The following is an 11616-nucleotide window of genomic DNA, read 5'->3' as shown; positions in this document are numbered from 1 at the left end:
GCCTTTCCCCATCTCCTCCTGAATTGACAACCATATAGGAATATAGGAATGTGTCTGACAATAAGTATGATAATTCTCCAGTTTTTGGGGAATGACATATACATCAAAACTAACGCATTCTGACAGGTAAAGAGATTAGAGACTAAATCTTCAGCCCTGTAGTGCTTTGGTCCTTGAATTACCCAGACCCAAGAAACTGTCTGTTATAGAGTTTGATCCTTCCTTTAGATGTTGGAGAGATTGAGGTCAAAATGGATGGCTATAATAAAAAAAAATGTAAACTTTAGATAAGACATTTATTACAGGGATTCTTGCCTTGTAATTGCTTAGACATTTAGCCATTGTGTATAAGGTTTTATTTTATTCATGAGTCTTTTATCAATTAAATCGTAGTTTCTAATAAGAGAAATCATCTCTCAGAGTGTCAATAATTTATTTGCCCAGGTAAAATTTTGCAGTGGTTTATGTGAAACTTTTATAATGACATTTTGCTGTGCACATCTGGTGCTCATAATTAAATAAAGAAGCAGTTTCACTGATAAGATTTTATGCCAGACCTAAATAATTTATTATTTATAAAAGACATGGTACAAGATTTTATCATTAAATACAGTATATATTGCTCAGAGGGCAAGAATGGAACAACAGGGCTTGTCCTTCATAGTTCATCTCAAAATTCTAAATATATTATAGAATCACATGGGACTGGGAACAATGGTGTACAGAGACCAAGGAAAAGTTGTTTTGCATGTCCAGAAGCAAAACAGGGCACATCATAAGCAATTATAAGACCAGACAGATTGTCTTGTTGCCACAGTTTAGGGCACATTATATGTCTGCATTTAGTTATCTTTTCCACTGAAAATGTACTTAACATGCAAAAGAGTTCTATAACCAACTAAATTAATTTGCACAAAAAGTATTGTTTAAATAGCATGAGATTATCGTTCTAGTTTAATATATTAGTAGTTTTGGGCAGAAATTGCAATTATTATGATTTATTACTTGACAATATTTTATGATACTGGTGATATTTGGAGGCAGTGTGAAGTTTGCAAAGTATTTCTGACAAGAAAGATCCTTCATTGAAGTCTAAAGAGGACCCATTAAATTAGATATTCTTTTAATTAGATATTTCATAAGAAAATATTCAACTTTTATTTAACCCAGATTGTTTATATATTTAAATGTGGTGGCTGATCTGAATTCTTTAATCTCAGGATAATGTTGACTCCTGTACAAAATGTTTCATTCACAACATTTACATTTAATGGTTTTCATGATTTGGGTGAATGGCGGCCCATCCTAACTATTCCCTATCTTGCTATGTTTTTACTGACTTTATTTGCAAACCTTATCCTAATATACTTAATCATATCTCAGAGGGTTCTTCATTCTCCTATGTGCATACTAATTGGTCTTATGGCAATTGTGGACCTCTCTATGGCAGTATTTTGTATTCCGAATATGCTGTTAAGTTTCTTATTTAACTGGAAAGAAATTTCACTAGTAGGCTGTTTGGTGCAAATGTTTTGCATTTATTTTTTTGGTTCACTTCAATCTACTATACTGCTGTGGATGGCTCTGGATCGTTTTTTTTGCTATATGTAGACCTCTTTATTACCATAAATACATGGCATTAGCAAATTTTCTAAAGTTTATTATTTTTCCAGTTATCAGAAATCTGTTCTTTATTACCATAATGGTTTGTTGGGCTGGAAAATTGACTTTTTGTGCAACAAATGAGATGGATCACTGTTTTTGTGAACACATGGCATTAGTTCAGATTGCATGTGGAGATATTTCCATTAATAATGCATTAGGGCTTTTGGGTATTTTTCTTACAATAACTGCTGATTTTATTTTCATTGCAATATCATATATAGTAATACTTTCTTCTGTACTGAAATCTGGCAAATCCTGCTTAAAGGCTTTTAACACCTGCATTACTCATATAATAGTCATGACAGTTACTCTGGCTTTTTCTTTAATTGCCTTTATGTCATACAGAATAAGAAACAACATCTCTCCCTCCATTCGTGTCTTCCTAAGTACAATGTACTTACTTTTTCCAAGCTGTTTTAATCCAATTATTTATGGAGTACGAACCAAAGAAATAAGAGAACAGTTTCTGAAATTTATGAACCATTTAAAGGTCTTTCCAAAGTAATCAAATAATGTATATAGTATCGTGTCAAATACCCTTTAAAACAACAAAGTTACTTTATAATTGAGCATTACTGTTTTTTATAGACGTTGGTTGTACTATTAAAGGGATAAATACAATTAAAATGTAAATAAATAAATAAACAAATGAAAATGCTTTCAATCAGGCTGTCAATGCAGGTTTATGCAGTAGTTGTTGTGTGATTGTAACCCTGAAAACAGAGAAGTTGGAGAACTTGCGATGCATAAAGTGCATCTGTGCAACCTGGTGCAAACAGTGCCAAGACAAAAGACAAAAAGACAGTGCAGGGCAAAAGACAGTGCAAACAAACAATAGAAGTCATTACACAAAAGACATTACACAAAATACAATACACATATGCAGAACCAACCAGTGTACATACTGTATGTTCTATAGTGCATGTGCAAAAATACTGGAATGAACACTTAATATAGTAGCAGCAGTTATATGAGGTAATGTATTGTGCAAAACAGCAATCAACTTGTGAGCTCCCAACAATTGGTGAACTCTTTATAATCTGTATTCGCTTATTAGATGACATATCAGCGAAACCATTACTGCACTCAGACATGGATTGTTGATTGCTGGTTGATCATTCAAAAGGCCTGAGATCTGAAGATGCAGGAACATGTGGGACACTGAGCTTTTTCCACTGTTTTGCTCTGCGTAAATCCATGTGAATTCACTGATCAGGAGACTTCATAGACCAACTTGATGGACATTGCATTTTTAACCAACAAATACTCGTATGAAAAAATGTTTATTAACTACTCAGAGACTTTAATCATGCAAAAAGGATGGGGAAAATTCCTGCGAAGATACTGTGTTTTCTGTAAAATTTTATTCAGCTTACAATCTTTAGATATCATGCTGGTGTTTTTACCCAAATGCATGAAGCTGAAGTAAACTGTAATTAAAGGAAATTGTCTAAATCCGATAGTAGGGCTGCAACAAACGATTATTTTGATAATCGATTAATCTAACGATTATTAGAACGATTAATCAACTAATCATCGATTGTCAATGTCATTGACGACTAATCAGTAAGTTTTGAACGATTATTCAGCTTTTTCAATTAGTTAGAACATTGAGTTATACATATTCTAACTATAATATAAAAAAAGAAAATCACTTCAGCTTTTGAAATGGTTGTTTTAATGAACTTTGAGCCAACTAAACAGGTCATTCTCTTTTTAAGCACTGTTTAAATATTCTGTTATCTTTTAATTAAAAAAAAAATTACACAAATGAATCAGCTGCATTACAGACAAAAAAAATATATATATGTTTGAATGTAAACATAGGGGGCACGGTGGCTTAGTGGTTAGCACGTTCGCCTCACACCTCCAGGGTTGGGGGTTCGATTCCCGCCTCCGCCTTGTGTGTGTGGAGTTTGCATGTTCTCCCCGTGCCTCGGGGGTTTCCTCCGGGTACTCCGGTTTCCTCCCTCGGTCCAAAGACATGCATTGTAGGTTGATTGGCATCTCTGGAAAAATTGTCCGTAGTGTGTGATTGCATAAGTGAATGAGAATGTGTGTGTGCCTTGTGATGGGTTGGCACTCCGTCCAGGGTGTATCCTGCCTTGATGCCCGATGACGCCTGAGGCTCCCTGTGACCCGAGAGTTCGGATAAGCAGTAGAAAATGAGTGAGAAATGAAATGTTGCACAACCACCTGCGACAGACAGGCAAGTTTAGCAGGCACTACGGTGGCCGAGAAGTGCAAAACAAATGAACAAATCCGAAAACACTTTAACAAATCCGAAAACACATTAACAAATCCGAAAACAAATTAACAAATCCCAAAACACATTAACAAATCCCAAAACAAATTAACAAATCCCAAAACACATTAACAAATCCGAAAACACATTAACAAATCCAAAAACACATTAACAAATCCAAAAACACATTAACAAGTCAGACAACCCGGAAGAGGTTGGTATAGTTTGTGAATGGAAACTTACCGATCATCGGACGAGACACCTTTCATTCACCTGTATATCTTTAATGACAGGTGTCTTGTCCAATGATCGGTAAGTTTCCATTCACAAGCTATACCAACCTCTTCCGGGTTGTCTGAATCGGTGCACGAAACACATTAACAAATCAGAAAACACATTAACAAATCAGAAAACACAACGACATTTCAGACAACCCGGAAGCGGTTAGTATAGTTTGTGATTGGACAAGACACCTGTCACTCAAGGTATACATGAAGTTCAACATGAAGTTCCCTGTCTTCAACAGGGAAAAGTTGGAATGGATGGATGGAATGGATTACTGTGGATTAATTCTGTTATTTTCTTATATCTAAATGGAGAACTTTACACATTACACATAAGATTCCATACCTGTATGTCTTGAGTGACAGGTGTCTTGTCCAATGATCGGTAAGTTTCCATTCAAAAACGATACACTACCGTTTCCGGGTTGTCTGACTTGTCGTTGTGTTTTCGGATTTGTTAATGTGTTTTCGGATTTGTTAATGTGTTTTCGGATTTGTTAATGTGTTTTCGGATTTGTTAATGTGTTTTGGGAGTTAATGTGTTTTGCACTTCTCGGCTACCGTAAGGCACCCTTTCCATTTACCTCAGCACGTTAGTGTCGCTCATTTGGGTGCAAGGTTTACTGTTTAATACATTTTGCATTGTGTTCCAAGAGTTCTCATTTAAGATTCACTTTAAAATATTGCCTTTTCTTCAGAAAATAATTTTATTTAATAATTGCAGTATATATGGTTTAGATTGTTATACCACTAACTGTTAAAAGTACTGTTTGCTACTGCATTCATATTTTTTAAGGTTTCTTGTGTTTTCATTTTTCATCCAGTAATGGGAATTTTTGTATTTCTTTGCCAGAAACAAATAAATCTTAATAACTAAGCGAGTTGTATAAATTCTTTAGTTTTAAAGGTAGAAAACAACACAGATATTGGATCGGTATCGGTATCGGCCGATACCTGCAAACGCTGGTATCGGAATTGGATCAGAAGAGAAAAAGTGGTATCGGTACATCCCTAGTATAAATAGGAGTGACAATCATTGAAACACAAGGAACAGTTGTGCAGAGGCGGGAACAGATAAGGAAAGGGCAGGGGTAACACACTTGATACAAAAACAAAGGCACATGGCACAGACACAAACAGCAACAATGTCCTCCTAGTGTCCAAAGAGGAAAAGGTCCAGGCTAATTCCTGACAGAAGATGTACAAGCTTGTGCTTGTATTCAAATTAGTAGCAGTTAGACAATATGGCATTCCTGTATAACTATCTATGATAGCTTCGATAAACATGCACTAAACATAATGCATAGTTACCAAAGTAACAACATAAAAACAATGTATGGGAAGACTCACTAGTTAATATTTCTACAGATACAATTGAAATTAAATGACTCTTGGCTGAGTGAAGTGACTCCTTTTCCCATAATACCACAGGGCACAATGTGGTCAAACCAGCTCATGTCAGTGTTGCAGTTGAGTCCCAAACCATGAGAAGTGATGTATCTACCATAGTGGATACCTAAAAATATGTTACTAGGTTACCATTCTTTTATTATTTCTGAACATCAGTCTGTATAAAACAATGGAGAAAAAAAAACAGATTTACCAATTGCACATATTTTGTTGTTTCCAACCCAGACACCAGTATCCGGAGAGGTGGAGGCTGTAATTCCGAACTTGCCACACATCTTAATAACTGTCTTTTCCAGTTCACACACATACCACCTCACACTCTTTACAATAGGATAACACACCATCTGCCCTAGCCCGTGAAAAGTGATAAGGCCTCCGCAGTTCGTCTGAAAGAAATCTGCACCCTGCACCCATGAGACATAAATCTCTCCACATGCCAGGCCCAGTGCTGTGGGATATTGGGTGGCATATGACAATGAGGGACAGTTTATTACAGGCACATACTTATTAAATAATTTAGATTTAACAAAGTAACTATTTATCCAAAATGTCTTATTCATGTTTAAAAGAGTTCTTTTATATATATATATATATATATATATATATATATATATATATATATATATATATATATATATAATATATCTGTTTTAAAGATCAGATGATACAAAGTCACATAAAATCACAGATCCATTCACAAGACTTTTGATTAAACTCACATGTGACTGACTACAGGTACACCAATAAATAACTCAAGACAAAATCTTCATTCATAGTAGGCAGTGGTGGCACAAATTGAGTGCTTTTCTAGAAATGTAATACATTTGTAACTTACATGACTGTGTGAAAAAAACGCATTGATTCTGACATTTACGATTGTAACTAGCAACATTTGTACCAGCAAAAGTGGCTGGAATTCTGAGATCACTACCCACCACCCACCATAGAGGCCCGCTTTCTCGGTCAACAAAAGCCTCAAGGATAGGGATAGAACCTGGGCCTTGTATTCTCAAAAAATACCTTAATCCTCTCCCCTGTCTCACTACACCAGTAACACGAGGTTAAGTGGTATTTAATGGTTTGATGACCTAACTAGGGGTTTAAGCAAAACAGGTCCTTCATGCCCCTTTGGTCCACTATTTCGGTGGTGGATTGGAGTCCACAATGTAAATGGCTAAGCTTGATGGGCCAATGCTCTAAACCAGGACCATGTTTCCCTGGACTTCCATCTCTCAGGGTACCTGAGAGTTTTTTTGGTACTTTCTGGCTGTCTTTAGTGAAAGGAAGGCCCTGGTTGACCATATGATGGATCCATCAATCTCTTCCAAGGCTTGCCTTTCCCCATCTCCTCCTGAATTGACAACCATATAGGAATATAGGAATGTGTCTGACAATAAGTATGATAATTCTCCAGTTTTTGGGGAATGACATATACATCAAAACTAACGCATTCTGACAGGTAAAGAGATTAGAGACTAAATCTTCAGCCCTGTAGTGCTTTGGTCCTTGAATTACCCAGACCCAAGAAACTGTCTGTTATAGAGTTTGATCCTTCCTTTAGATGTTGGAGAGATTGAGGTCAAAATGGATGGCTATAATAAAAAAAATGTAAACTTTAGATAAGACATTTATTACAGGGATTCTTGCCTTGTAATTGCTTAGACATTTAGCCATTGTGTATAAGGTTTTATTTTATTCATGAGTCTTTTATCAATTAAATCGTAGTTTCTAATAAGAGAAATCATCTCTCAGAGTGTCAATAATTTATTTGCCCAGGTAAAATTTTGCAGTGGTTTATGTGAAACTTTTATAATGACATTTTGCTGTGCACATCTGGTGCTCATAATTAAATAAAGAAGCAGTTTCACTGATAAGATTTTATGCCAGACCTAAATAATTTATTATTTATAAAAGACATGGTACAAGATTTTATCATTAAATACAGTATATATTGCTCAGAGGGCAAGAATGGAACAACAGGGCTTGTCCTTCATAGTTCATCTCAAAATTCTAAATATATTATAGAATCACATGGGACTGGGAACAATGGTGTACAGAGACCAAGGAAAAGTTGTTTTGCATGTCCAGAAGCAAAACAGGGCACATCATAAGCAATTATAAGACCAGACAGATTGTCTTGTTGCCACAGTTTAGGGCACATTATATGTCTGCATTTAGTTATCTTTTCCACTGAAAATGTACTTAACATGCAAAAGAGTTCTATAACCAACTAAATTAATTTGCACAAAAAGTATTGTTTAAATAGCATGAGATTATCGTTCTAGTTTAATATATTAGTAGTTTTGGGCAGAAATTGCAATTATTATGATTTATTACTTGACAATATTTTATGATACTGGTGATATTTGGAGGCAGTGTGAAGTTTGCAAAGTATTTCTGACAAGAAAGATCCTTCATTGAAGTCTAAAGAGGACCCATTAAATTAGATATTCTTTTAATTAGATATTTCATAAGAAAATATTCAACTTTTATTTAACCCAGATTGTTTATATATTTAAATGTGGTGGCTGATCTGAATTCTTTAATCTCAGGATAATGTTGACTCCTGTACAAAATGTTTCATTCACAACATTTACATTTAATGGTTTTCATGATTTGGGTGAATGGCGGCCCATCCTAACTATTCCCTATCTTGCTATGTTTTTACTGGCTTTATTTGCAAACCTTATCCTAATATACTTAATCATATCTCAGAGGGTTCTTCATTCTCCTATGTGCATACTAATTGGTCTTATGGCAATTGTGGACCTCTCTATGGCAGTATTTTGTATTCCGAATATGCTGTTAAGTTTCTTATTTAACTGGAAAGAAATTTCACTAGTAGGCTGTTTGGTGCAAATGTTTTGCATTTATTTTTTTGGTTCACTTCAATCTACTATACTGCTGTGGATGGCTCTGGATCGTTTTTTTGCTATATGTAGACCTCTTTATTACCATAAATACATGGCATTAGCAAATTTTCTAAAGTTTATTATTTTTCCAGTTATCAGAAATCTGTTCTTTATTACCACAATGGTTTCTTGGGCTGGAAAATTGACTTTTTGTGCAACAAATGAGATGGATCACTGTTTTTGTGAACACATGGCATTAGTTCAGCTTGCATGTGGAGATATTTCCATTAATAATGCATTAGGGCTTTTGGGTATTTTTCTTACAATAACTGCTGATTTTATTTTCATTTCAATATCATATATAGTAATACTTTCTTCTGTACTGAAATCTGGCAAATCCTGCTTAAAGGCTTTTAACACCTGCATTACTCATATAATAGTCATGACAGTTACTCTGGCTTTTTGTTTAATTGCCTTTATGTCATACAGGATAAGAAACAACATCTCTCCCTCCATCCGTGTCTTCCTAAGTACAATGTACTTACTTTTTCCAAGCTGTTTTAATCCAATTATTTATGGAGTACGAACCAAAGAAATAAGAGAACAGTTTCTGAAATTCATGAACCATTTAAAGGTCTTTCCAAAGTAATCAAATAATGTATATAGTATCGTGTCAAATATCCTTTAAAACAACAAAGTTACTTTATAATTGAGCATTATATTTTTTTTATAGAAGTTGGTTGTACTATTAAAGGGATAAATACAATTAAAATGTAAATAAATAAATAAACAAATGAAAATGCTTTCAATCAGGCTGTCAATGCAGGTTTATGCAGTAGTTGTTGTGTGATTGTAACCCTGAAAACAGAGAAGTTGGAGAACTTGCGATGCATAAAGTGCATCTGTGCAACCTGGTGCAAACAGTGCCAAGACAAAAGACAAAAAGACAGTGCAGGGCAAAAGACAGTACAAACAAACAATAGAAGTCATTACACAAAAGACATTACACAAAATACAATACACATATGCAGCACCAACCAGTGTACATACTGTATGTTCTATAGTGCATGTGCAAAAATACTGGAATGAACACTTAATATAGTAGCAGCAGTTATATGAGGTAATGTATTGTGCAAAACAGCAATCAACTTGTGAGCTCCCAACAATTGGTGAACTCTTTATAATCTGTATTCGCTTATTAGATGACATATCAGCGAAACCATTACTGCACTCAGACATGGATTGTTGATTGCTGGTTGATCATTCAAAAGGCCTGAGATCTGAAGATGCAGGAACATGTGGGACACTGAGCTTTTTCCACTGTTTTGCTCTGCGTAAATCCATGTGAATTCACTGATCAGGAGACTTCATAGACCAACTTGATGGACATTGCATTTTTAACCAACAAATACTCTTGTATGAAAAAATGTTTATTAACTACTCAGAGACTTTAATCATGCAAAAAGGATGGGGAAAATTCCTGCGAAGATACTGTGTTTTCTGTAAAATTTTATTCAGCTTACAATCTTTAGATATGCTGGTGTTTTTACCCAAATGCATGAAGCTGAAGTAAACTGTAATTAAAGGAAATTGTCTAAATCTGATAGTAGGGCTGCAACAAACAATTATTTTGATAATCGATTAATCTAACGATTATTAGAACGATTAATCGACTAATCATCGATTATTGTCAATGTCATTGACGACTAATCAGTAAGTTTTGAACGATTATTCAGCTTTTTCAATTAGTTAGAACATTGAGTTATACATATTCTAACTATAATATAAAAAAGAACTTTGAGCCAACTAAACAGGTCATTCTCTTTTTAAGCACTGTTTAAATATTCTGTTATCTTTTAATTAAAAAAAAATTTACACAAATGAATCAGCTGCATTACAGACAAAAAAAAAAATATGTTTGAATGTAAACATCTCTTGGCAGCAGTATTAAGAGCTTCATTTGTAAAACAAATGTTCAGTTTAATGAAAAGCAGTATGTAACAGTGTCCTTTCTGCACTGGCCTTTTTTGGATTTTCAAATAAGTGCTGAATTAAAATGAAGAAAGGTCAGCCTCCTCTTGTGCCAGGATGTTTCCTTTTCAAGTGCTCGAGCATGCACGTTGTGCTTCCATGAAACGCAAGTTCTGCCTTGCATGTATTGCACACAACTGCATTTTTGGTTGGAAGTTTTGTAAAACTTTCCCACACCTTGCTTGTTCGCATTCGCTTGCACTCCGTCATAATTTGCGCTTCTTTTAAATGTTCTTCTACCGCATTTGTTAGGGCTGCATTACACTCTAGCGCTACAGCGCCGTAGCGGTCAAATCGCGATATTGCAGGCCCTTACAATAGGACACGTGAGAACAAACGACTACTCGACAACAAAGATATTTGTCGGCAATTTTTTATTGTCGACGTTGTCGACAATGTCGACTAATCGTTTCAGCCCTATCTGATAGCTGGTCAATGTTTTTTATTAATTAGGTAGGTAGATATCAAACTCCTATGTTGATAATGGTTTATTAAAATAACTGTACTCTTGACTGACATTACCAAGTTGTTTAGCCCATGTGTTGCTGTTATGGTTTGGTTTTCATGCCAAACTGCTATTTCGTGACCACAATCTTGCTTAACATTTTATTAAATAAAACATTCTTACCTGTCTCTGCTTCAACACATTTTTGTGTTTGTTCTGTGAAGAGTTTTCAACAGCTTTCAATCAGCTTTTCCCATTAGGGGTCGCCACATGAATCATCAGTTTCCACCTAACTCTATCCTCAGAATCCTCAACTCTCACACCAATTACCTTCATATCCTCTTTCAACACATCCATATATCTCCTCTTTGGCCTTCCTCTTGACCTCTTACCTGGCAGCTCCATCTCCATCTGCTTCTTGCTGATATTCTTCTGTCACACAACACTACTGACACTTTTCTCCATCCACTCCAACCCACCTGCACTTGCCTCTTCACCTCTTTTCCACACTCCCTGTCAAACTGAACTCGTGCACCTTCTTGACATCAACCCCCTGTAACCTCACTGTTCTACTTCCGTCCCTCTCATTCATACACAAGTATTTTTCTTACGACTTTCATTCCTCTTTTTTCCAAAGCAGACTTCCACCTTTCCAAGTGTTTCTCCACCTTTTCTCTACTCTCA

At 35.3% G+C, this 11616-nt stretch overlaps 1 protein-coding gene and 1 pseudogene across 1 annotated transcript; both read left to right on the top strand.

Annotated features, from left to right (window-relative positions):
• The first annotated feature begins 1224 nt into the window (after nucleotides 1-1224).
• LOC132858211 (olfactory receptor 52K1-like) lies at nucleotides 1225-2170 on the top strand (annotated as a pseudogene).
• Nucleotides 2171-8160: 5990 nt separating this feature from the next.
• LOC132858188 (olfactory receptor 52K1-like) lies at nucleotides 8161-9105 on the top strand. The gene has a single exon (XM_060888428.1). It carries the CDS (start codon nucleotides 8161-8163, stop codon nucleotides 9103-9105), a length of 945 nt encoding a protein of 314 aa, XP_060744411.1.
• The last annotated feature ends 2511 nt before the right edge of the window (nucleotides 9106-11616 follow it).

The sequence above is a fragment of the Tachysurus vachellii genome, chromosome 15 (assembly GCF_030014155.1).
Source record: "Tachysurus vachellii isolate PV-2020 chromosome 15, HZAU_Pvac_v1, whole genome shotgun sequence".
NCBI classification, from domain to species: Eukaryota; Metazoa; Chordata; class Actinopteri; order Siluriformes; family Bagridae; genus Tachysurus; species Tachysurus vachellii.
This window is presented reverse-complemented; position numbering and strand designations above follow the sequence as displayed.

Excerpts from the sequence above, each read along its gene's own strand:
- LOC132858188 (XM_060888428.1), top strand. The coding sequence starts at position 8,161 with ATGTTGACTCCTGTACAAAATGTTTCATTCACAACATTTACATTTAAT.